The sequence below is a fragment of the Thalassophryne amazonica genome, chromosome 20 (assembly GCF_902500255.1).
Source record: "Thalassophryne amazonica chromosome 20, fThaAma1.1, whole genome shotgun sequence".
NCBI classification, from domain to species: domain Eukaryota; kingdom Metazoa; phylum Chordata; class Actinopteri; order Batrachoidiformes; family Batrachoididae; genus Thalassophryne; species Thalassophryne amazonica.
Window position 1 is genome coordinate 45,412,781 of NC_047122.1, and position 27,842 is coordinate 45,440,622.

Consider the following 27,842-nt stretch of genomic DNA (forward strand, 5'->3'; position numbering starts at 1 on the left):
TTTCATTAGTATGATTCTTTTAAAAAATATACATGTAACTAGATTTTTACCTTATTGTTGACTTGCTTTCAGTTTCTACATATTGAACTTCTGTAATTTGATACTGTACCTGGATTATTTTGGCACCTCAGATGGTTCTATTTTATTGTTTGCTGTATTTTTTTTTTCCTGATAAATGTAATTAAATGAATTCAAAATGACAGTTACAACAGTATCGAATATAGCGAAGTTATATTCGATACAGTTGTATCGAATATAACAGTATCGAAATAGCGCCCCCACCCTACTGGTGGGGCGCTATTTCACAAATACCCAGTCTGTGCAAATACCAAAGAAAATAAAATAAATGCTGTAATGATGTAGTTGATGCATTTCACCAAAAGAGGCCGATATTGAGTCTGACTGGCTTAAAAAAAAACTGTCATGCTGCCTTTGGGTACTGACGGAAAAAATAGTCAGCATTTCGGAAAAAAGACGCTCTGAAAATTACTTCTAAAATTTCCATATATTAATGCCTTATTTAAAATCCTTCCAAACAACGAAACTCTAACAAATTAAACTGTTTCTTGTTTTGAATTACTTCCTCCCCCAAGCATCTAAAGTGTCAATTACTTTTAATAATAATAATAATAATAATAATAATAATAATAATAGCATCTATTTGTGTACAGAATGCATATTACTACATTTTCCGACTTCAAATAAAAGATGCTGAACCCATCACAACGTGACATATCGATTTTTTTTTCTATTCGGAGATGTGAATTTAACATTTTACGTTTAACATTTATGTGTCCGAAGGCAACAGTGCGCATCAGTTTTTGCGCAGACGCACATGTCTGATCAGCTGACTGTGTGTCTTCCTCTGCTGAAGGACTTCTGAATCAAAAGCTCTTATTATTATCTGCGCTATGTGTGGAAAGTTGCGGCTGTTTTGCTGAATAGCACGAAGTGGCGCAAATACCGAAGCCATTAAACGCGCCGGTAAGTCGGAAAACAACATTATTAATGTCGTGACTGACAGCGCGGGATAATTTAACCACATGTTTCTGTACCATTTGTTAGCTGCCTGCGATTTTTTTTTATTCATTTAAACAACAAAAATTATTGATTGATTTTTTTAAAAGGTGATGATCTCCAATTTGAAATCTGTATATTTTATTTGAAGATGATTTCTACATAAACTGATCACATGAACTGATGATGACGCAGCTCTGCGAGGAAGTCCTGCAATGAATTAACACATCCAAAAAAAAAAGAGGAACAGTAATGCACACAATGTGACTGATCAAAGTATAACCTCACATCTGATTTTTTTCTATTTATGTGACTGAAACAAATCAGAATGTAAATGAAAGCAGCTGACGTTTGTGTAGTTATTCATTCATAACTAGAATGGCACTCTGAACTGGTATACCGCCATCAACAAAATAAATCTCACCTGTTCTTCAATATTAGTACTATATATACCTTTTTTTAAATACCTTTTTTAAATGTATGTTTTAGTTGCCTTTGCCAAGGAGGTTCTGATTCCACTGGAGTCTGATTGTTTGTTATCATTGGATTACTGATTTCCGAACTGATATATTTTTTTTAATACATTTAGTGGAAGTATGGGGTTTGAACCATAGAAGAAACCATTAACATTTGGTGCAAATTTGTTTAAAGTGGCTGAGTCAAGAAGTTTTGGGGCAAAAATTACCAGGCTCCAACTCCTTTAATGGATCCACTCCATATGTTCACGGTTTCTTCCTTGGTCTAAATTCCATATTTCCACCAAGTCTGGACAGTGGTGAAGCCATAACCTCATTGGTGGAGGTGATAATATATTGCATCTTATTACTAGTTACTGAATGTTACCAAGTTGCTTTGTAGATTCAAGAGCTGTAACAGTTAGTTGATTAACTGATTAGTCCATCAACATTAACTACTTTGCTAAAATTGTCAGATTTTTGTGTTTTCTGCAGCACAAAACCCATTAACTATTATTCACTCAGTTACTCACAACCAGTTGTCTTATTAAGTTACAGTTAGAATACCATTAAAAGATTGAACCCTGGGATTTGATTGTATTTTTATTCTAAGTTAAAGACCATAATGAAGTGTTTCTTAGTGATTGCTTGCAATGACTACACTAAATGACTAAATAGTTCTAATCAGCAATTTCCGTCTTGATTTATCTCAGCGACTGACTTTCATCAGAGGTTTATTGGACAAACGTCTTTCCTGTAATAATGATGGAATTCTGGTTAATCTCTGCTCCTGGGGAGAAGACTTGCCAGCAGACGTGGGACAAGCTGATGGCGGCCACCAGCCGCACCAACAACCTTTCTACCAATTACAAGTTCAACATTCCTGACCTTAAGGTTATCTACAAGGAATACACATTGCTGCTCCGTTGTAGCCACGGGCAGTACATTAGTGGACACAAATATGACAATGAATGAACATTGCATATTTATAATGAACATTTTTTTTGCTCTGTTTCTTACAGGTTGGGACACTAGACGTATTAGTGGGTCTATCGGATGAGCTGGCAAAACTTGACACATTTGTGGAAAGGTAAACCTTAAAATTAATGGACAAGTTCATCAGTTTTAAACATTTTTTATTATTATTATAGATCAAGCCTCTGAGTGCTCTACTCACCTTTAGTTACCTGGAATGATAGAAATGTGTTTGTCCACAAATTACTGAAAAGGGGATCCATGGTTATCAATGGGCCACCTGTAGCAGCCACGTTACCAAAACCAAAAATTGTATAGTATAATTATTAACACAGTCTTGCATTTTATGAGTATTGTACTTACGTCATATACTGCTGTTGTACTTTAAATGTCAGCTGTCTTATGTTACCTGGTTCAGCTAACAGTGGGGAAAAAAGGTGCTAATGCCTTGGCTACCTTAACAGAGAAGCTGACTACATAATGTTTGTTGTTGTTATTTAGTGCATCTTTAAAAAAAAAAAAAAAAGGAATGTCATGAATTTTTTTTCCAAATATTTTTCAAACTTTTTTTTTTTTTTTTTGTTAGTTATTTCAGAAAGTGAAAATTTGTGGGTTTTTATATCTCCTGTGGTATTTTCCCCATGTACTGTCAGAGGATTTTTGCAAAGCAATCCTCAAAGGCGAGTAGGGCACTCAGAGACTCAACTTCTAGTAATGTTTTGATATAATTAAGGTTGTAAAATGCCAAATTAACAGTTTTGTTAAAGAACCACTGTGATTGTTTGGTGGCCTTCTTCGTCTGTAAACTGACTTCTCATGTCTGTTGGCAATCAGCGTGGTAAAAAAGGTTGCCCAGTACATGGCTGATGTTCTGGAGGACAGCCGAGACAAGGTCCAGGAGAACCTACTGGCCAATGGAGGTAATGACCAGACACTCACTGGTACTAATATGAGATATGTTGCTAACAGTTTGTTGACATGGTAGTATGGCAGACACAGTGTTTATCTCTTTGATAGGACTTTAAAAAACAAAACAAAGATAATACTGTGTAATCGATCATCATGGTAGACACGCCCAGTGTTGATGATCTTGTATCTGCTCTCAACAGTTGATCTGGTCACTTACATCACTCGATTTCAATGGGACATGGCTAAGTATCCAATCAAACAGTCACTGAAAAACATCTCTGAGATCATCTCCAAGGTATGTTTAGAAATACTCTTTTGGCTTTCAGACACTGCTAGATTTCTGCTTTGAAATATTCCTCAAGCCTAGAAAGTTCAGATTGCTTAATGAGCAGTTTTAACTTTTATATGAAGTCCAGAATAAAGGACTTAAAATTTGAACAGATGTTTTTTTTTTGGGGGGGGGGGGGGGGGGGGGGGGGGGGGGGGGGGGGGGGGGGGGGGGGGGGGGGGGGGGGGGGGGGCTGCCAGAACATGATGGGGAGTTCTGTTTTTTGTGGAAGTGACCACGAACCACCCACAATATCAAAAACACGCGACATGTTTGAGCCTGTAGGTATTATATTATTCCACAATATTTGTGCCAAAGTGCCATTGGATGTTTTATTCTTGGAAATCATTTTTTAAAGTCAGTCTAATATGGGATGAAATATAAACTCCTAAATGTATTACTGATTGCTATTATTACCCACACCAAAGAGGTTATGTTGTCATTGGTATTTGTTAGCTGAAACGTTTAAGGACCAATCTTTACGAAAGTTATTAAACGGGGTATTGCCAAAAACAACAACAAAGTCTATATTTATTTTATTATTCATCATATCCCAACTTTTTTCTTTATGATATAGCGGAATAAGTAAGTATAGGCCCTAAGGCCCTTTGATGTTGGAGCTAATCCCTGGATTCTGTAGCATGACGTGGATAATTTGAGTCTCTGACAGTCTGATGCCGGTTACCTCCGTAGCAAACATGGGTACCCATTTAGAGCTGGTTGGACTGAGGTGATTTTAATGAAATGTGTTGTTCAAGGAAACCGACAGCATTACTGGGAATCAAACGTGGGTCTGTGTATTGGTAGTCCAAGTCCTATCCCTTTGAGCTTTCTGCTCTGATATAGAGCTGTGACATCATGAAGTAAATCAACTGGGGATCAAGGGATCTCTAAGATATAGACTGTCACGGGTTAAGTGCCAACAGCAGCTCCATCTGTTCTTCAACTTATTTATGGACAGATGGTGCCTCGATGGATATTTACACTCTTAATGCCCTCCAGTGGCTTCTCTTGTTCACTACTTCTTTTTTTTTACCATCACTTGTAGCTGTTTTATGTCACTTTGTTGTACAATGTGTGTGTGTGTGTGTGTGTGTGTGTGTGTGTGTGTGTGTGTGTGTGTGTGTGTGTGTGTGTGTGTCTTAGTGTGTCAGGAACTATGCACACAGTCTGTGTCCACATACCCTCGTGCTTTTGCTATTTGTTCCCATTATTGTTGACAAACATTTTAAAATTCACTTTTGGGACAACACAAAACATTATTTTCATGCTTCACCTCAGGGAGCTTTGATGGTTCCTCCCATAAATGGTCTGCTTGCATATATTGATGCATTGCATGCAGACCCACTTTCTCACCAGAAAACCTGTCACTTGAATCCACTATATAAATAGAAATATGCCAGGATCTAGCAAACCTGGCTGGTAAAGGTAATGACAGATGACAATCTCATTGGTTAAATTCATAATATGGCCAAATACGGCTGTTTTGCGCAGCAGCAAAATAAAGTTGGGCATTCCTCAGTTAAATAGTGTGTTGTGTTTTGTGCCATGTGTAATTTAAACAAAATAGTTTGCTGAATTTAGATCTTGTGATCACAGAACTTTGTGTATGATGTGGAGTTTTGAATTTCAGTTTTTGCACACCGTTGATAGTTGCTAAATGTTATCTTTTTACGTTCTACGATGACATGTCTCCTCCTTGATTTCTAGCAAGTGAGTCAGATAGACAACGACCTAAAGGCCAGAGCTTCAGCCTACAACAACCTGAAGGGGAACCTGCAGAACCTGGAGAGGAAGAACGCGTGAGTAATAATGAACAGCTTTTAATCCCTGATTGAATGAACTAGTATCAAGAAATGCTGTGCAAAGGCAAACACATTAGTCTAATGAAGCTTATCTAATAGTACAAAGTAGTAACACATCATGGAAATGAACTTCCTTCAATGCTAACATTGAAGGAAGTTGCCAGATTTTCTCACACCTCCGTGGGACTACCGTATTTGTGATACTTCATTTATTTTTATTTATTTATTTATTTTGTGGACCTTTTAAAGCACATCTGCGTTAGCAATGAGTATTTAGGGAATTTGTCAGCAGAATAAAAATATTTTTCCTCTTTTTTTAATATTATCCTGTAGGGGGAGCTTGTTGACCAGGAGTCTGGCTGACATAGTGAGGAAGGAGGACTTTGTACTGGATTCTGAGTACCTGGTTACCATGCTGGTGGTTGTACCAAAGTAAGTGTCAACACCACAATCTATAAAGCCTTAGGAATTGAATGTGTGATGCTAAAATTAAAGGCACAATCCCTGAAATATATCTAACCAAAAATGTCCATTCACCACTAACTCATAAATTAGATTAGATTTAGAAACTGTTAACCCTCCGAAGTGTATTGAAGTAACTCTGTATAACTGAGTTAGTGCCAGATAACCATTCAAAGTAAGTTGTTTATATTTTTAAACATATTTGATGACAAAGTTATAAACACACATAAGATTTAGATTTTCATTAAGACAAATTTTTGAGGTTCATACAGTGGGGTGCAAACACTTTAGACATGACGAAGTTGGAGGAGGTTATGTTTTTACCCCTGTTTGTTTGTTTGTTTGTGAACAGCATGGAGCCCTCAGTTTTTCATATATTGTTATGAAATTTTTACTGAAGATTTATATCCTGATAGGCAAGAACTGATTTAATTTTAGAGGTCATAGGTCAAAGGTTAAAGTCAGGAAAAATCTTGGAAAATTGGAAAAGTCCCTGTCCCTTAACATTGAACAAATTTTCAAAAATCATAACTCTATCAAAAAGATGATATTTATTTCATATTCACATTTTCATATTTCATATTTCTTTCATATTTGAGAGCATTATGTACGATGGTATTCTTTATCGACTGACAAAGTTTGATCAGGATCTGATCCAGATGACAGATTTTGTGGCCATTTAAATTTAACGTTGAAAACCACATGTAATGTATATTTTACATTATGTCTTAATCAAATGTGCCCCAATCACTCTCATATTTGAAAGTGAGGTGCAGACTGACACTCACTATCACATGACAGAGTTTAATCCACATCTGATCCAGATTGTGGAATGGGGGACATTTGAATTTAATATTGAAAAGCCCATTTGGTGGAGATTTTGCATTATATCTCAATGAAAAGTGCCTCAGTCACTCGTATTTTTCTGTTATTTCTCTTCTAAGTCCCTGTTAGTAAATGATATAATAATTGATCAACATATTGATTTATTCTGCCTTACAGAAACCTGGTTACAGCAGGATAATTATGTTAGTTTAAATGAGTCAACACCCCCGAGTCACACTAACTGCCAGAACGCTCATAGCACGGGCTGAGGCGGAGGATTAGCAGCAATCTTCCATTCCAGCTTATTAATTAATCAAAAACCCAGACAGAGCTTTAATTCATTTGAAAGCTTGACTCTTAGTCTTGTCCATCCAAATTGGAAGTCCCAAAAACCAGTTTTATTTGTTATTATCTATCGTCCACCTGGTCGTTACTGTGAGTTTCTCTGTGAATTTTCAGACCTTTTTTTGTCTGACTTAGTGCTTAGCTCAGATAAGATAATTATAGTGTGCGATTTTAATATCCACACAGATGCTGAGAATGACAGCCTCAACACTGCATTTAATCTATTATTAGACTCAATTGGCTTCACTCAAAATGTAAATGAGTCCACCCACCACTTTAATCATATCTTAGATCTTGTTCTGACTTCTTCTTCTTCTTCTTTGTCTTTCAGCTGTTCCCGTTAGGGGTCGCCACAGCAGATCAATCGTTTCCATCTCACCCTGTCCTCTGTATCTTCCTCTGTCACACCAACCACCTGCATGTCCTCTCTCAGCACATCCATGAACCTCCTCTTTGGTCTCCCTCTTCTCCTCCTGCCTGGTGGCTCCATCCTCAGCATCCTTCTCCCTATATACCCTGGGTCCCTCCTCTGCACATGTCCAAACCATCTCAATCTCGCCTCTCTGACTTTGTCTCCAAACCGTCCCACCTGAGCTGTCCCTCTGATATGTTCATTCCTAATCTTGTCCATTCTTGTCACTCCCAAAGAGAATCTCAACATCTTCAGCTCTGCCACCTCCAGCTCTGCCTCCTGTCTTTTTGTTAGTGCCACTGTCTCTAAACCATACAACATAGCTGGTCTCACTACTGTTTTGTAAACTTTCCCCTTCACTCTTGCTGATATTCTTCGGTCACAAATCACTCCCGCCACCTTTCTCCACCCACTCCACCCTGCCTGCACTCTCTTCTTCACCTCTCTACCACACTCTCCATTACTTTGAACAGTTGACCCCAAATATTTAAACTCATCTACTTTCACCACTTCTACTCCTTGTAACTGCACTATTCCACTGGGCTCCCTCTCGTTCACACACATGTACTCAGTCTTGCTTCTACTGACTTTCATTCCCCTTCTCTCCAAAGCATATCTCCACTTCTCCAGACTAGACTCAACTTGCTCTCTACTCTCACTACAGATCACAATGTCATCTGCAAACATCATAGTCCATGGGGACTCCTGTCTGATCTCATTTGTCATCCTGTCCATCACCACTGCAAACAAGAAAGGACTCAGAGCAGATCCTTGGTGTAATCCCACCTCCACCTTGAATGAGTCTGTCATTCTGACTGCGCATCTCACCGCTGTCACACTATTCTTGTACATGTCCTGCACTACCCTAACATACTTCTCTGCCACTCCAGACTTCCTCATACAATGCCACAACTCTTCCCTTGGCACCCTATCATAAGCTTTTTCTAAGTCCACAAAAACACAATGTAACTCTTTCTGTCCTTCTCTGTACTTTTCCAACAGTATTCTCAGAGCAAACATTGCATCTGTAGTGCTCTTTCTCGGCATGAAACCATATTGCTGCTCACAGATCTTCACCTGTTTTCTAAGCCTAGCTTCTACTACTCTTTCCCATAACTTCATGCTGTGGCTGATCAGCTTTATGCCTCTGTAGTTACTGCAGCTCTGCACATCACCCTTGTTCTTGAAAATAGGAACCAGCACACTTCGTCTCCACTCCTCAGGCATCCTCTCACTTTCCAAGATTTTATTAAACAATCTGGTTAGAAACTCTACTGCCATCTCTCCTAGACATTTCCATGCCTCCATTGGAATGTCATCTGGACCAACTGCCTTTCCACTTTTCATCCTCTTCATAGCAGCCCTCACTTCTTCCTTGCTAATCTCTTTTACTTCCTGATTTACTCTCACCACATCATCCAGCCTTTTCTCTCGCTCATTTTCTTTATTCATCAACTCTTCAAAATATTCCCTCCACCTTCTCAGCACACACTCCTCACTTGTCAGCACATTACCATGTGCATCTTTTACCACCCTAACCTACTGTACATCCTTTCCAGCTCTGTCCCTTTGTCTGGCCAATCGGTACAAGTCCTTTTCTCCTTCCTTACTATTCAACTTCTTGTACAGCTTGCAATATGCCTTTTCCTTTGCTTTTGCCACTTCTCTTTTCGCCTTACGCTGCATCTCGTACTCCTGTCTACTTTCTTCATCTCTCTGACTATCCCAAAACTTTTTCACCAACCTCTTTCTCCTTATGCTTTCCTGGACCTCTTCATCCCACCACCAAGTCTCCTTGTCTTCCATCCACTGTCCAGATGTCATACCCAGTACTGCCCTAGCTGTCTCCCTCACCACATCTGCAGTACTTTTCCAGTTGTCCAAAACTGCTTCCCCTCCAACTAGTGCTTCTCTCACCTGCTCACTAAATTTCACACAACAGTCTTCCTCCTTCAGCTTCCACCATCTGATCCTTTGTTGAGCTCTCACTCTCTTCTTCTTCTTTACCTCTAAAGTCATCCTACAAACAACCATCCTATGCTGTCTAGTGACACTCTCTCCTGCTACCACCTTACAGTCTGTGATTTCTTTTAGCTTGCATCTCCTATAAAGAATGTAGTCCACCTGTGTGCACCTTCCTCCACTCTTATATGTTAATATAAGATCAGATCTTGTTCTGACTTATGGTATGGAAATTGAAGACTTAACAGTATTCCCTGAAAACTCCCTTCTGTCTGATCATTTCTTAATAACATTTACATTTACTCTGATGGACTACCCAGCAGTGGGGAATAAGTTTCATTACACTAGAAGTCTTTCAGAAAGCGCTGTAACTAGGTTTAAGGATATGATTCCTTCTTTATGTTCTCCAATGCCATATACCAACACAGGGCAGAGTAGCTACCTAAACTCTGTGAGTGAGATAGAGTATCTTGTCAATAGTTTTACATCCTCATTGAAGACAACTTTGGATGCCGTAGCTCCTCTGAAAAAGAGAGCCTTAAATCAGAAGTGCCTGACTCCGTGGTATAACTCACAAACTCACAGCTTAAAGCAGATAACCCGTAAGTTGGAGAGGAAATGGCGTCTCACTAATTTAGAAGATCTTCACTTAGCCTGGAAAAAGAGTCTGTTGCTCTATAAAAAAAAGCCCTCCGTAAAGCTAGGACATCTTACTACTCATCACTAATTGAAGAAAATAAGAACAACCCCAGGTTTCTTTTCAGCACTGTAGCCAGGCTGACAAAGAGTCAGAGCTCTATTGAGCCGAGTATTCCTTTAACTTTAACTAGTAATGACTTCATGACTTTCTTTGCTAATAAAATTTTAACTATTAGAGAAAAAATTACTCATAACCATCCCAAAGACATATCGTTATCTTTGGCTGCTTTCAGTGATGCCAGGATTTGGTTAGACTCTTTCTCTCTGATTGTTCTGAGTTATTTTCATTAGTTACTTCCTCCAAACCATCAACATGTCTATTAGACCCCATTCCTACCAGGCTGTTCAAGGAAGCCCTACCATTAATTAATGCTTCGATCTTAAATATGATCAATCTATCTTTATTAGTTGGCTATGTACCACAGGCTTTTAAGGTGGCAGTAATTAAACCATTACTTAAAAAGCCATCACTTGACCCAGCTATCTTAGCTAATTATAGGCCAATCTCCAACCTTCCTTTTCTCTCAAAAATTCTTGAAAGGGTAGTTGTAAAACAACTAACTGATCATCTGCAGAGGAATGGTCTATTTGAAGAGTTTCAGTCAGGTTTTAGAATTCATCATAGTACAGAAACAGCATTAGTGAAGGTTACAAATGATCTTCTTATGGCCTCAGACAGTGGACTCATCTCTGTGCTTGTTCTGTTAGACCTCAGTGCTGCTTTTGATACTGTTGACCATAAAATATTAAAGCCACTGCGCTGCGGTGGTTTGAATCATATTTATCTAATAGATTACAATTTGTTCATGTAAATGGGGAATCTTCTTCACAGACTAAGGTTAATTATGAAGTTCCACAAGGTTCTGTGCTAGGACCAGTTTTATTCACTTTATACATGTTTCCCTTAGGCAGTATTATTAGACAGCATTGCTTAAATTTTCATTGTTACGCAGATGATACCCAGCTTTATCTATCCATGAAGCCAGAGGACACACACCAATTAGCTAAACTGCAGGATTGTCTTACAGACATAAAGACATGGATGACCTCTAATTTCCTGCTTTTAAACTCAGATAAAACTGAAGTTATTGTACTTGGCCCCACAAATCTTAGAAACATGGTGTCTAACCAGATCCTTACTCTGGATGACATTACCCTGACCTCTAGTAATACTGTGAGAAATCTTGGAGTCATTTTTGATCAGGATATGTCATTCAATGCGCATATTAAACAAATATGTAGGACTGCTTTTTTGCATTTGCGCAATATCTCTAAAATTAGAAAGGTCTTGTCTCAGAGTGATGCTGAAAAACTAATTCATGCATTTATTTCCTCTAGGCTGGACTATTGTAATTCAGTATTATCAGGTTGTCCTAAAAGTTCCCTGAAAAGCCTTCAGTTAATTCAAAATGCTGCAGCTAGAGTACTAACAGGGACTAGAAGGAGAGAGCATATCTCACCCATATTGGCCTCTCTTCATTGGCTTCCTGTTAATTCTAGAATAGAATTTAAAATTCTTCTTCTTACTTATAAGGTTTTGAATAATCCGGTCCCATCTTATCTTAGGGACCTCTTAGTACCATATCACCCCAATAGAGCGCTTCGCTCTCAGACTGCAGGCTTACTTGTAGTTCCTAGGGTTTGTAAGAGTAGAATGGGAGGCAGAGCCTTCAGCTTTCAGGCTCCTCTCCTGTGGAACCAGCTCCCAATTCAGATCAGGGAGACAGACACCCTCTCTACTTTTAAGATTAGGCTTAAAACTTTCCTTTTTGCTAAAGCTTATAGTTAGGGCTGGATCAGGTGACCCTGAACCATCCCTTAGTTATGCTGCTATAGACTTAGACTGCTGGGGGGTTCCCATGATGCACTGAGTGTTTCTTTCTCTTTTTGCTCTGTATGCACCACTCTGCATTTAATCATTAGTGATTGATCTCTGCTCCCCTCCACAGCATGTCTTTTTCCTGGTTCTCTCCCTCAGCCCCAACCAGTCCCGGCAGAGCACTGCCCCTCCCTGAGCCTGGTTCTGCTGGAGGTTTCTTCCTGTTAGAAGGAAGTTTTTCCTTCCCACTGTCGCCAAGTGCTTGCTCACAGGGGGTCGTTTTGACCGTTGGGGTTTTTCCGTAATTATTGTATGGCTTTGCCTTAAAATATAAAGCGCCTTGGGGCAACTGTTTGTTGTGATTTGGCGCTATATAAATAAAATTGATTTGATTTTGATTTGATTTATTGATTTACCTACACCATCAAAATTGGATGGAGGTTCCAATTTTATGCCTGTTTGTCTATTTTCCAGTTATCAGTCAGAAACCAAGAGCCAAAAAGCAACGACAAATTGTGCATTGCAGAGATAACCAATGTTCTGTGAAAATTATCAGAAAAATAATTCAGAAACTGAAAAAGTTGAAAAAAGAAGACCCTAACAACACCACAAAACACTTTGATTCATTGGACGAACTAACTCCTGACATTTGTTCACTTCTATTTTAGCTTATGAAAAGCCACTTCTAACAGGACTTTGACCTTGAAAATTTTTTTCCAAGGTAAAATTTTGTGGAATTGGAAACAAGTGTTGATGGAGGTTAGTGTGCTACAAGCGGGGTGCTCAACAGCTCAACAGAAAATTTTATTTAAAATCAACAAACAGTCCTATTTCAGCAATAATCAAATTTGATGAATGAAAAATGAATCAGTGAATTTTAAAATTTATTTATAAATATCATATGTTTGATATTTTTCATTATTCCTAATTTATTCATATTTATGCAAGTTTTTTTGCACAGTATTGGGTGTGAGCTTAGGTGAAGCTGTACTTTTCAAATAAAAAAATATAAGAAGTTTTTAAAAAATAAAGGAGTACTCCTTTAAAGACAAAGAGCTCAGTGTTAGCTAAGGGCAAGCTGTTAAAAATGTTTTATTAATTTTTACTCATCAATTGGGCAGTGCAGTCTTGTTTGAGGGCGGGTGCTAAAGGGGTCAAATATGATGCATATGATGTCATTTCTGTACTTCCGGAGACTGAAACACGGTGCTTTCTCTGAGATTTTGGGCAAATTACGTGCAAAGAAAGTGAAAATACAAAGAAAAAGTGATGATGTGCTGGAAAGTGGACATGTATTGCGGTTTGTTTATGACCCGGAGCTCAAACGTGTCGAGGCGGTTTTGCGGGTTAGCTGTGTAGGCTAACACTTACCGACACGACGTCTTCCATTTGCCCCGTCTTCCCTTCTCCACTGGGAGCCAAAAAAAACCTGCACGTTTCGCGACTGCTTTGGTGATTGCAGTCAAAAACAAAACAGTGCACCATTTTTCCATGTGAAGTTATGCTGTGTATATATGGCGCAATGGGACCGACTGTCCCCATAAGTGGTGAAATGCCGCGATATCACGCAGGGTTCAAATAAGACTGCGTTGCCCTATATCCACTGCTGGTATGATGGAGATTCCTTAAAAAAAAAAAAAACAGCAACAACAACATTAAAACTGAATGAAGTTACTACAAAACTTTTAATTTCATTTTGTGAAAAATGTTTTGATATGTTTAAACATATATTGTTTTATATGAATTTCTATTGTATTAAGTATCAAATACATGTGTTCAAGTAATTTAATATTTCAGATTCTCTATCAGTCTGTTTCCTTGTTGATAATTTTCAAATTATGATGTAAGCCTGTGATTGTTAATAAGAAGACGTCACTTGGATTTATTTTCCTTTGCCATGTGACAGGACGAGTTATGTTGAGTGGCAGAAGACGTATGAAACTCTGGCAGAAATGGTGGTGCCACGCTCCACTAAGTAAGTCTTCACCGACGAAATGATTGTTTGTTTTTCTTTTCTCTAATATAACACTAGGAATGATCAGCTGTAGGAGTGAGATGATTTCTGATGCGTATGTAACTTTTATTACGTTGGAATGTTTTTTTTTTTTTTCCAAAGACGAGTTTTCTGCTTGATTCTGATTAAAACTAGAAGAATTTCACGATTGACCTGTAAAAAACAGTTGACCTTTTCCCAGTTTGACAACATAATATTTCAGGCTTCGTGTTCATGCTTTGGATGGAAGCGGCTCATCTTGGTGCCGTAACCAAGCAACTTGTATTTCCTGAACAGACATAAAGCAGCATCATCCTCTGACCTTCACTTATATGCAGGATTTATACTTTATCTGCTTTCACTGAGTTATAGTGCCCTCCAAAAGTAGTGGACCCCTTGGTATTTCACACATTTTAATTAGTTTATGCCATTTCAAACACAAAAAAATAAATCAGGCTTCTCAACATAATCATTTCTAAAATTATCTTCCTTAAACTCCAACTGAAAGAAAATCTCCACAACATGATATAAATTAATAAAAAATATAAAATCCAAGATGATGGGTTGCATATGTAATGGGCCCCTTTGGTATAATACCTGTAAATAATCAGTTTAATTGCCAGTTTTCTTCAGACAAGTCAGGGGATGGATACATAAACATTTCTAAGTCACTGAATATGTGTTGGACTTTATTTACATCAGTTATGAAGAAATGCAAACAGTATGGCACTTTATGGTAAATCTTTGTGGAGTAGACAGTTCTCAAAAATGGAGTGAGTCTGCAAGAAGGAGAAGAGTGAGGAAAGCCACCAAGACACCCAGACAACCCAGAAGTAGTTATAGGCTTCTTCAAAACATCAGATCTCAGCTTGCATCTCAGATGTACCTTCTGGCAAATTGTAGCTGAACTTTCAGGTCTTATTTTTAAGAAAATCTTTAATTTAAGAAAGTCCAAGACATATTCAGTGTCTTGGAAATGTTCATGTATCCATCCCCTGACTTGTGTGAAAAAACTGGCAAAAAAACCCAGATTATTTACAGTTTTTATATCCAAGAGGCCCATAACCTATGCAACCCATCATGTTTGCTTTTATATTTTTAATTAATTTATGTTATTGTACGGATTTGCTTTAAGTTTGAGTTTAAGGAAGATAATTTTAGAAATTTCTATATTGAGAACAATGATTTACTTTTTGTATTTGAAATGGCATAAACAATACTTTTGGAGGGCACTGTATGTTGTTTCTTTATAGTCCATGAGCCCACCACAAATTTTGACCTAATCGTAATAAACTAAATGTTTAAGCAGTTCCTCCTTGCATCCTTGTTTGGTTTTCTCTTGTCTGAAGTAGATGGCGATAAGACACACGGAAGTGAGAGAAATACAGGCACATCTCCACATCCTGTGCTTATATGAGGATAGTTTGGGAAGTTATCAGCCTCAGTTAGAGTATGTCACAGTACAAAGTGTGCTCTTACGGCCTTTTTCGTAGCACCTTCTAAAAGTCAACTGCTTTTCAAGCGTCGCTGTTCCATCTTGAGCTTTGAGAGAGTAGATGAAAACGGCTGGCTAGGTTGAGTAGGATTTTAGTTTGGGAAATGGGTCAACGAGTAGTCTTACATTTTGATAGTGAGGCTGAAAACGAATGGAACATTTTGGATCTCGTTTTGTCTTTGCTTTTCATCTTAACCTCTGAACTCATGTTGTTTTTCCCAAAGGCTGCTGTTTGAAGATAATGACAGCGGCCTGTTCAGTGTCACTCTCTTCAGGAAAGCTGTAGATGACTTCAAACACAAGGCCAGAGACAACAAGTAAAGAACTTTGTTTTACCTACATATCTATCTATCTATCTATCTATCTATCTATCTATCTATCTATCTATCTATCTATCTATCTATCTATCTATCTATCTATCTATCTATCTATCTATCTATCTATCTATCTATCTATCTATCTATCTATCTATCTATCTATCTATCTATCTATCTATCTATCTATCTATCTGTCTGTCTGTCTGTCTCTCTCTCTTTATCTATCTATCTGTCTGTCTCTCTCTCTATCTATCTGTCTGTCTCTCTCTCTCTATCTATCTGTCTGTCTGTCTGTCTCTCTCTCTTTATCTATCTGTCTGTCTGTCTCTCTCTATCTATCTATCTGTCTGTCTGTCTCTCTCTCTTTATCTATCTATCTATCTATCTATCTATCTATCTATCTATCTATCTATCTATCTATCTATCTATCTATCTATCTATCTATCTATCTATCTATGTCTGTCTGTCTGTCTGTCTCTCTTTATCTATCTATCTACCTGTCTGTCTCTCTTTATCTATCTATCTGTCTGTCTGTCTTTATCTATCTATCTATCTATCTATCTATCTATCTATCTATCTATCTATCTATCTATCTATCTATCTATCTATCTATCTATCTATCTGTCTGTCTGTCTCTCTCTCTTTATCTATCTATCTATCTATCTATCTATCTATCTATCTATCTATCTATCTATCTATCTATCTATCTATCTATCTATCTATCTATCTATCTATCTATCTATCTGTCTTTATCTATCTATCTATATCTGTCTATCTATAGATAGATAAATAGATAGATAGATACATAGATATATTTTCTATATCTTATATATCTATATCTTTTTTTTCTGAAAGCAATAACACATTAATTGTGCATAGCAGACACTTGATATTTTCACCACAGGTACATCCTGTGGAATAGATAAACTGGTTAGATTTTAGTCTTGTTTGGTGCATATATTTACTTATTAATTATGATTAAATGACTTTCCCTCCTCCCTCCTCAAACAGCCATTACTTGAGAATACTTTATAAGACACTTTATGACAGTATTGAGATACGATAATTTGGCCATATTGTACAGCCCTATTGTCAACTAGCTGAAAACTTTGAATATTAATTTACATGTACATTAAAAAAAATGCTTAAAGTGGCAGCGGGTTAAGAGGGCTGTAATTACGGGGGGTTGGGGTGGGGGGGTGGAGCCCCTCCCCCCCGCCCCCAGAAGCTGAAAAGCAAAAAATGAAAAATGTTCAAAAAAGTGGGGGTTCTGGGGGGTGGAGCTCCCCCAGAAGCTGAAAGGATTTAGCCATGCTAATGCTCCCCTGAAGCATTTGGTCAATAAACAGTCTGAAGGACCTCAATGACATAGTTAGGTGGTGAGGACAGGCATGCGAGAGGCAAATAAAGAAAAATGCTTAAAACGGCAGGGGGTGAGATGCTGAAGAGCTTCGCTCGTTCATGTCCGCGACATATACATATTATATAAATATAGCCAGAATGATATATAATATGATAATATCCAGAATTGTGTATATTAGAGTGATGCAATCATGGTGACAGGCAGAAATGCTACATAGCGTGCTGCTATCACAAAAATCGTTCCAGCTGTCATAATTCAAGAGCATTTGATAAAACCCTTCATATTCACAATGTATATATGGTAATTTGTAGATGTTTTAGCTGCATTTAATTTGAGGGGGGGGGGGGACCTAACTGAAAGAAAGAAAGTCAAATGTGTGACCACCTTTTACCTATATAAACACATACTTTAGTTTTGGTGATAAAATGATTTTTTTTTTTTCTTTTTTGTGCTCATCTACATTTTTATAAGAAAATCAGGTTTTTGGTTTTTATCATTTTGTTTTTCAGTGAATACCAGCAACTCTCTTTGTACTTTATGTGGCAATATACCAGGCAGTATACCTATGAAGAAATCAAATTTAAAAATCTTATTTTTTCTTTCAAAATGAGTATTAAGTAATTACTTAATACCAAAACAAATAGTAAAGGAAACAAAATAATAGATACACAAAAATATATGTAACATGTTTATATTAATTAGTGTGCTGTTTTGCAAATACTACATTTTTAAGTACTTTTATATTGCTGCATTTATTTTATTCATCATTGACCCTATGCTAGAAAGCAGCCATGCCAGCAGTCGAACAGACACGCTCGGGCTTGTTGAAATTGCCAGCGCTCGGCGATATCTCTCTCTCTAACGAGTATGACGCAGAGACGCGGGTGTGTGTTAATGTGTGAGTGTACGTCCCTCGCCTCATCATTTAGGTGCAGGCTAATTTGAGCGTTGCACACGTCTGTGTGTTGGCGGTTGGTGCAGATCTGATTGGTGTCTGTTCTGTTGTGTGTCCTGGTCCAGGTTTACGGTGCGTGATTTCCTGTACAATGAGGAAGAGATGAAGGCGGACAAAGAAGAGATGACGCGTTTGTCGACTGACAAAAAGAAACAGTTTGTATGGCTGCTGATAACCCTTCAATCGACCAAGCAGTTTTACAACTAATATATGACCGAGTGGGCTCATTTATGACCCCATTGACTTTATATTGGAATACTTCTATATAAATGATTGGTTTGAGGTTCTTCACACTCCCTAATATCATCTAATATAGTAAAGTATGGAATTTGCTATTTATTTTACCAAAACCTAGGCAAAAAAAGCACACACACCGATTACCTTGTCTGTTACATCATGTAAAATGCACCTTAATTTCCTTTGTATTTTATGTCTTTGCATCAAAAATGAAAACAATACATCATAAAAATAAAGTTTTGTTGAGTGCAATATGTAATACAATGTGGCAGGATAGTTATAGCATCACAGTATTCCATAACGATTGTATATCATTGTGATCTGACATCTCAGAGGTACGATCTTCACTGTCTGATGCTGAATCATCTCCATCAATGGAGCTATTTTCATCCTCACTCTTGGTGTCAAGAATCAGTTTTGATGCTTGTGCAGCTGTAAATCTTGCTGTTCTAGGTGTGTTGGCTGTGCTTCCCTGCTAAACAGTAAAATATAATGATTAGAGTTGGCAAATTACAATAACCATCTGAAGCTGTAATGTTGAAAATCTCATAGATCTCTCCGGGGTCATAAGTGACCCTGGGACATTTTGGATTATATGACAAATTTAGAGAGAGGAGAACCTTCCAGAAGGATAACCATCCCTGCAAGAATCCACCAATCAGGCCTGTATGGTAGAGTGGCCAGATGGAAACCACTCCTTAGCAAAAACCACATGGCAGCCCACCTGGAGTTTGCCAAAAGGCACCTGAAGGACTCTCAGACTATGAAAAACAAAATTCTCTGGTCTGATGAGAAAAAGTGAAGTATTGTGGTGGCAGAATCATGCTGTGGAGATGTTTTTCAGTGGCAGGAACTGGGAGACTAGTCAGGATTGAGGGAGGATGAATGCAGCAATGTACAGAGACATCCTGGATGAAAACCTGCTCCAGAGCGCTCTTGACCTCAGACTGGGGTGACAGTTCATGTTTTAGCAGGACAATGACCCAAAGCACACAGCCAAGATATCAAAGGAGTGGCTTCAGGACAACTCTGTGAATGTCCTCGAGAGGCCCAGCCAGAGCCCAGTCCTGAATCTGATTGAACATCTCTGAACCAGAGGTGGGATAAAGTCACCATCAAGTCACTCTCAAGTCATGAATCAGCAAGTCTCAAGTCATAATGACCACCAATTGTTTGCAAGCTGACTTGAGACTTGACTTGGGACTTGCAGATTGATGACTTGAGAATGACTTTTCAGTGACTTTGTCCCACCTCTGCTCTGGAGAGATCTGAAAATGGCTGTGCACCGCCGCTCCCCATCAAACCTGATGGAGCTTGAGACATGCTGCAAAGAGGAATGGACAAAACTGCCCAAAGATAGGTGCACCAAGCTTGTAGCATCATATTCAAGAAGACTTGAGGCTGTAATTGTAATTGTGAATGTTATTTCTTAGCTTTTTATTTTAAATAAATTAGCAAAATAATAATAATAAAAAAAACTTTTTCATGTTGTCATTATGGGGTGTTGTGAGTAGAATTGTGAGGGGCTAAAAATTAATTTACACCATTTTGGAATAAGGCTGTAATAACAAAATGTGGAAAAAGTGAAGCGCTGTGAATACTTCCTGGATGCACTGTAGATGTGAAAGGTGGATGAAAACAGATTTTAACACAATAGCACTGCTTTAAAATAATTTCTTAATTTTTATGTATTATATAAGTTGAAAACTAAACATGCTGCTCCTGTTGATTTAGGGTCCTTTGGTGCGATGGCTGAAAGTGAATTTCAGTGAAGCCTTCATTGCATGGATTCACATTAAAGCTCTGCGTATGTTTGTGGAGTCAGTCTTGAGGTGAGAAAGTCATGAACACATCAGATGAGATTAACATTCTTGCGTGTGAAAGATGACACGTAGCCGTTGTGTGTTATTTCAGATACGGACTGCCAGTCAACTTCCAGGCCATGCTGCTCCAGCCTAATAAGAAGAACATGAAGAAGCTCAGAGAGGTGCTCTATGACCTGTACAAACATCTGGACAGCAGCGCGGCCATCATCGACGTGAGTCTCTGTCATGCACGCCCACTTACCCTTTCAGCACTTGTTGGATTTCAGCTTGTTTCTAAAAACACAAACCGATTCAAAAGTGCGGGATGAAGTCACGTCTAGACTGTAACTGCCTATCCCAGCAGTCATAGGGCGTGAGGTGGGGTTCACCCTGGACAGGACGCCGGTCTGTCACAGGGCCACATATAAACATACACATTCACACTCGCACGCACACCTACAGACAATTTAAAGTTTCCAATCCACCTAAGCTGCATGTCTTTGGATGCAGGAGGAAGCACCCAGAGAGAACCCACGCAAACAGGAGGACAACATACAAACTCCACACACAGTCGATCCCATGGGGAATCGCTGCCATGATCTTCTTGCTGTGAGGCAACATTGCTAACCACTAAGCCACCGTGCTGCCCGCTGCTTATTTAAAATGTTAGAAATACTGTAAATTCATGTTTAGTAATTTTATTATTTATGTAGATGTCTTTTACAACCCCAATTCCAATGAAGTTGGGACGTTGTGTAAAATGTAAATAAAAACAGAATACAATGATTTGCAAATCTTCTTCAACCTATATTCAATTGAATATACCACAAAGACAAGATATTTAATGTTGAAACTGATAAACGTTATTGTTTTTGTGCTAATATTTGCTCATTTTGAAATGGATGCCTGCAACACATTTCAAAAAAGCTGGAACAGTGGTATGTTTGCCACTGCGTTACATCACCTTTCCTTCTAACAACACTCAATAAGCATTTGGGAACTGGGGACACTAATTGTGAGTGTCATGATTGGGTATAAAAGGAGCATCCCCAAAAGGCTCAGCTGTTTACAAGAAAAGATGGGGCGAGGATCACCACTTTGTGAACAACTGCATGAAAAAATAGTCCAACAGTTTAAGAACAATGTTTCTCAATGTTCAACTGCAAGGGAAGTTAGGGATTCCATCATCTACAGTCCATAATATAATCAGAAGATTCAGAGAATCTGGAGAACTTTGCAAATCATAGTATTCTGTTTTTATGTACATTTTACACAACGTCCCAACTTCAGTGGAATTGGGGTTGTACGTAGATGTCTTTGCATCAGTATTTATCAGTATGTCTGGTATTTATATTTGCTGGAACCTCAGTTTCGCTGAGGGAGTCTTCCCAAGGGATCAATAAAGTTCTATCTAATCTAATCTTTGAATTTAGGATCCATTTAATCAAATATAGACACAATAATAAGGCTAGTGCTAAATGAACTCTGACAGAGTTGACTTTAACACCATTTCAGAGTTTTGTATAGCTCCACGATTTTCAGAGTTAAATTAATACTGTCCAAGGACATTCTGCAACAGTGCAATCTTGAAACTCGCAGTATTTTGTGGGAGTACTTTTAACACTGCTTGGACTTGAAATGGTAACTGTGTGGGCACTGACTGTGGGAATATCACAGACATAAGCCTCAGGTCGGGTTTTGAATCAACAGCTTTCCTGAAAACTCACAACCTTCCTCACAAGAAGTCCAATTTCTCATTTGTCACTTAACTCCGGGACAGAGTTAGTTACACCTTTTGAGAATACTTTAAGAGAGGTGAACCAGCACTGATTAGATCAACCCTTAGAAACAGCAATTTATAAGGCTTAACACAGGGAATGTTCAAATAACACTTTAACAGTTCAAATCAACTACATCGAGTTTGACTGAAATTTTAACACTCCAGCTGATGCTGTGGAAGAACCAGCAGAACGTGTCTCTGTATTGCCCTGGGAGTTAGATTTTAGTCGGGAAAAATTGATTCATGCTGAGAAAACATCTCTCTGCCTCAGATCCAGAAACAAAGAGGCTCTTTGATGGTTTTATCACCTCTATTCAACATGTTCAACAGATAAGACTGTCTTGTAAACCCTATTCCTGATTTAGTAAAGTAAACACAACCTCCTGTTTGGTGACAAAGATAAGGTTTAAGGTGCACTACTTAAGGGTCCCTTACACATGATGTTGAAAAAATTTGCCCGGACACAGAAACACTTTCTTTGTAAGTGCTTCAGTGTCCCTTGTGCGTTGTTTTGGCGTTCCAAAGAGCAAATTTCTTGGCGATCTATGCGTTCCCTTAGTGTCCCCCAAGCGCCCTCTGTACTTCCTCTATGCCACACTTTGGCAACCAATGCCATTCTTTGAGTATCTATTCAGCAGTGCTTCTGGCTCCTAGTAGACCCCTGAGCACTTTTTTGGGTGACTCTCACTCTTTGCCTACACTCTAAAAAAGAAAGAACAAATTGATGTTGCAAATTGCATAGATTTTTTTAAGTTATTTCAACTTAGCTGTTGCCGAGTTAATGCCACAAAACTTATCTAGTTAAGTTGAAATAACTTAACAAACTCTATGCAAATTGTTACATCAGTTTTTTTCATTGAGACAGTGGATCTTTTTTAGAGTGTAGCTGCCAAAGACAAAACTTTCCCTATCTGATTTATTGGATTCGGACTGCGCCGCTGTCCAAGGTGTTGAAAGAGTCAAGTAAAAATGCCCACTGTGGGTTTGTGTTGTATTAATACGTGCACCATGGAGGTTGCTCATGTCTGATCACATCTCCTCTCTCTAAAAAAGAAAAAACTATGCGTCAATAGCTGTTTGTTTACTTTTTGCAATAGCGATTGATTGGTCAAATGAATTTAGTTTGCCGTTGCATTCGCCTGTGGTAACCTATATTGTAAATACAACAACAACAATAGTGCTTTATAATGAACTTCATTTATAAAAATCACAGCAAACAGCCCTGATCATTGTGTGTTCATGTAGCGCCTGTTGGCCGCCCATGGCCGCCCCCGCTCTGTACATTCTTTCTGCGTCATCTGTGCATCCTTTGAGCATCCTCCAGCCTCTGCTTCCCTTCTGTTTTTGTTTTGAACATGCTCAAAAATTCATGGTGACCGTGGCATCTTGTGTGCTTTCACTGAGGGTTGTATGACCGAGGCTTGTGCTGTGCATTCCTTCTGAATCCAATGACATCCTCCTTGATTTTCTGATCGTACAAGGGACCAGGGATCTTTGGGGGGTCAGCTTTGTTTTCATTTTTTTTTTAGCTCTTAGCTTAATGTTTTAAATTGTTTTAAATGTGGTCTTTGATGCAAGTCCCCATTTATTTTATTTTATTTTTTTTAATTCTGTGTTTTATGTATGATATTTTGTTTTTAAAATTGGATTTTAATTGAGAAAGCACCTTGTATCTATGATTGAAAGTGCTATATAAATAAATAAATAGCATGAATAATAATGCAATTCTTAGTGTTGTTAATACCTATTATTAATCTTTAAATACACTTTGCAGTGTGTGGCCACAAACACAGCTGTTTTGTCATTCTCTAGGCTTCTATGGACATTCCAGGTCTGAACTTGAGCCAGCAGGAGTACTACCCCTATGTTTACTACAAGATTGACTGCAACCTGCTGGACTACAAAGTTTAGAGATTGTTGCCATCATCAGTTGTTCCACTCTGTGTGGTGCTGTTTTAATTTATTCAGACTGAATTAATATTATTTTTTTCTTTTGTTCTTTTTCCACTTGTACAGTAGTGTTCAGAATAATAGTAGTGCTATGTGACTAAAAAGATTAATCCAGGTTTTGAGTACATTTCTTATTGTTACATGGGAAACAAGGTACCATTAGATTCAGTAGATTCCCACAAATCCAACAAGACCAAGCATTCATGATATGCACACTCTTAAGGCTATGAAATTGGGCTATTAGTAAAAAAAAAAAAAAAGGTACAAAGGGGTGTTCACAATAATAGTAGTGTGGCATTCAGTCAGTGAGTTTGTCAATTTTGTGGAACAAACAGGTGTTAATCAGGTGTCCCCTATTTAAGGATGAAGCCAGCACCTGTTGAACATTCTTTTCTCTTTGAAAGCCTGAGGAAAATGGGACATTCAAGACATTTTTCAGAAGAACAGCGTAGTATGATTAAAAAGTTGATTGGAGAGGGGAAAACTTAAACGCAGGTGCAAAAAATTATAGGCTGTTCATCTACAATGATCTCCAATGCTTTAAAATGGACAAAAAAAAACAGAGACGCGTGGAAGAAAATGGAAAACAACCATCAAAATGGATAGAAGAATAACCGGAAGGGCAAAGGCTTACCTATTGATCAGCTCCAGGATGATCAAAGACAGTCTGGAGTTACCTGTAAGTGCTGTGACAGTTAGAAGACGCCTGTGTGAAGCTAATTTATTTGCAAGAATCCCCCGCAAAGTCCCTCTGTTAAATAAAAGACATGTGCAGAAGAGGTTACAATTTACCAAAGAACACATCAACTGGCATAAAGAGAAATGGAGGAATATTTTGTGGACTGATGAGAGTAAAATTGTTCTTTTTGGGTCCAAGGGCCGCAGACAGTTTGTGAGACGACCCCCAAACTCTGAATTCAAGCCACAGTTCACAGTGAAGACAGTGAAGCATGGTGGTGCAAGCATCATGATATGGCATGTTTCTCCTACTATGGTGTTGGGCCTATATATCGCATTCCAGGTATCATGGATCAGTTTGGATATGTCAAAATACTTGAAGAGGTCATGTTGCTTTATGTTGAAGAGGACATGCCCTTGAAATGGGTGTTTCAACAAGACAATGACCCCAAGCACACTAGTAAATGAGCAAAATCTTGGTTCCAAACCAACAAAATTAATGCCTCGCAAATGTGAAGAAATCATGAAAAACTGTGGTTATACAACTAAATACTAGTTTAGTGATTCACAGGATTGCTAAGAAATCAGTTTGAACATAATAGTTTTGAGTTTGTACTTGTAGCGTCAACAGCAGATGCTACTATTATTGTGAACACCCCCTTTTCTACTTTTTTTTACTAATAGCCCAGTTTCATAGCCTTAAGAGTGTGCATATCATGAATGCTTGGTCTTGTTGGATTTGTGAGAATCTACTGAATCTACTGGTACCTTGTTTCCCATGTAACAATAAGAAATATACTCAAAACCTGGATTGATCTTTTTAGTCAAATAGCACTACTATTATTCTGAACACTACTGTACTTCTGGTGCATTTCTGGGTTCCAAATAGAATCTGAGTAGTTGCTGGAAAGTAACAGATTCAAGAGACATACTCGTCATGAATATACTTACATAATATTGGCCTTCCTCTCCTCTTTGTTTCGTACTGTACTCACAAATGGTTGACTTAATGGCTGGCATAATGTTAGCTATATATATATATATATGTGTGTGTGTGTGTGTGTGTGTATGGATTTATTATTAAGACATTTAAAAAAAAGTGTTCATTTTTTGTGCTCTTTTTAAGGTGATGTGTTTTTAGCAAAATGGAAGTAATATATGCTTATAGATACATATTGACCATCATTTTCCATCATCCTGTGTAATAATAAGACAGGTCATCCACCCATCCATCCATTTTGTATACCTGTTTACTCCAATTAAAGGTCATGATGTCATCATAAAGTAAAATTGATTACATCATATACTCCTACAATTTCCATATATTGTTACAGAAAACAAAATATACTCAACAAAAATATAAACGCAACACTTTTGGTTTTGCTCCCATTTTGTATGAGATGAACTGAAAGATCTAAAACTTCTTCCACATACACAATATCACCATTTCCCTCAAATTTTGTTCACAAACCAGTCTAAATCTGTGATAGTGAGCACTTCTCCTTTGCTGAGATAATCCATCCCACCTCACAGGTGTGCCATACCAAGATGCTGATTAGACACCATGATTAGTGCACAGGTGTGCCTTAGACTGCCCACAATAACAGGCCACTCTGAAAGGTGCAGTTTTGTTTTATTGGGGGGGGGGGGGGGGGGATACCAGTCAGTATCTGGTGTGACCACCATTTGACTCATGCAGTGCAACACATCTCCTTCACATAGAGTTGATCAGGTTGTCAATTGTGGCCTGTGGAATGTTGGTCCACTCCTCTTCAATGGCTGTGCGAAGTTGCGACGACGAACTGGAGTCAGGTCGAGACCCCGATGAGGACGCCGAGCATGCAAATGAGCTTCCCTGAGACGGTTTCTGACAGTTTGTGCAGAAATTCTTTGGTTATGCAAACCGATTGTTTCAGCAGCTGTCCGAGTGGCTGGTCTCAGACGATCTTGGAGGTGAACATGCTGGATGTGGAGGTCCTGGGCTGGTGTGGTTACACGTGGTCTGCGGTTGTGAGGCTGGTTGGATGTACTGCCAAATTCTCTGAAACGCCTTTGGAGACGGCTTATGGTAGAGAAATGAACATTCAATACACGAGCAACAGCTCTGGTTGACATTCCTGCTGTCAGCATGCCAATTGCACGCTCCCTCAAATCTTGCAACATTTGTGGCATTGTGCTGTGTGATAAAACTGCACCTTTCAGAGTGGCCTTTTATTGTGGACAGTCTAAGGCACACCTGTGCACTAATCATGGTGTCTAATCAGCATCTTGATATGGCACACCTGTGAGGTGGGATGGATTATCTCAGCAAAGGAGAAGTGCTCACTATCACAGATTTAGACTGGTTTGTGAACAATATTTGAGGGAAATGGTGATATTGTGTATATGGAAAAAGTTTTAGATCTTTGAGTTCATCTCATACAAAATGGGAGCAAAACCAAAAGTGTTGCGTTTATATTTTTGTTGAGTGTATATGCATATGTATGTATGACTGTATAACTGTGAAAATAAAACACTGTGTGGAAACAATGGTTCAGCATACCCTCCTTTATAACAAGAATAAAACCTTTAATGAATTAAAATATAAAAATATATATCCTTTATTTAACCAATTAAAATCTCATTGTGTTTAAAATCTCTTACAAGAGAGGTTACATGATAGCAGCATTACAATGTTACAACAATCTTAATCCAAGCAAAACACCACTATCATAAATCGCAAGAGAATTTAAACACATTATCCAGTTAATACACAATAAAAGATCAATATTATTAAGAGAATGGCTGACCAAGAGTGTTATTTTCACGATCTGTCAAAATTGTTTTAAATTCCTCTATTGCGATCAACTCTGATTACAGTTGCTTCGGTAAAGTACTCCAGGAGAAGGAAACAGTGTAGTTAAAATGTGTGATGATGGTGGAAAATAGAAATGTATTCAAGTCCACTGGAAACTTTTGAAGAATTAAGTTGAAGATTTTATAAAATTTTGCTGTATATTTGAAGTTGGTGTGAATCTTTTTAGGGATGATTTCTATTTTGATACCTTTTAGCATGTTTACTATCGCACAGATCGATGTCAGCTTATTTTTATTTATATAGCGCCAAATCACAACACTGCCTCAAGGCGCTTTATATGAGTAAGGTCTAACTTTACCAACCCGCCTGAACAAGCACACAGATGACAGGTGTAAGGAAAAACTCCCTCTGGTGATAATGAGGAAGAAACCTCAAGCAGACCACACTCACAGGGGTGAC

At 38.2% G+C, this 27,842-nt stretch overlaps 1 protein-coding gene across 2 annotated transcripts; it reads left to right on the plus strand.

Annotated features, from left to right (window-relative positions):
* The first annotated feature begins 830 nt into the window (after positions 1-830).
* Positions 831-23,909, plus strand: atp6v1c1b (ATPase H+ transporting V1 subunit C1b). Of its 2 annotated transcripts, XM_034160160.1 has the most exons (13): positions 831-969; positions 2,183-2,366; positions 2,495-2,562; positions 3,282-3,367; positions 3,557-3,651; positions 5,395-5,486; positions 5,823-5,921; positions 13,920-13,988; positions 15,726-15,818; positions 18,202-18,295; positions 20,108-20,205; positions 20,288-20,411; positions 23,771-23,909. In XM_034160160.1, exons 2-13 carry the CDS (start codon positions 2,235-2,237, stop codon positions 23,867-23,869), a joined length of 1,149 nt encoding a protein of 382 aa, XP_034016051.1. In that variant the 5' UTR covers positions 831-969; positions 2,183-2,234; the 3' UTR covers positions 23,870-23,909. The 2 variants fall into 2 exon arrangements, with proteins under 2 accessions (XP_034016051.1, XP_034016052.1); XM_034160161.1 differs by lacking the exons at positions 831-969; positions 2,183-2,366; positions 2,495-2,562 and adding an exon at positions 3,098-3,199 and having other exon boundaries at positions 3,271-3,367.
* Positions 23,910-27,842: the final 3,933 nt, after the last annotated feature.

Bases quoted from the DNA above. Each gene is read 5' to 3' on its own strand.
- atp6v1c1b (XM_034160160.1), top strand. From the start codon at position 2,235: ATGATGGAATTCTGGTTAATCTCTGCTCCTGGGGAGAAGACTTGCCAG. The intron at 3,368-3,556 runs GTAATGACCAGA...TGCTCTCAACAG, and splicing joins GAACCTACTGGCCAATGGAG to TTGATCTGGTCACTTACATC. The intron at 5,922-13,919 runs GTAAGTGTCAAC...GCCATGTGACAG, and splicing joins ATGCTGGTGGTTGTACCAAA to GACGAGTTATGTTGAGTGGC.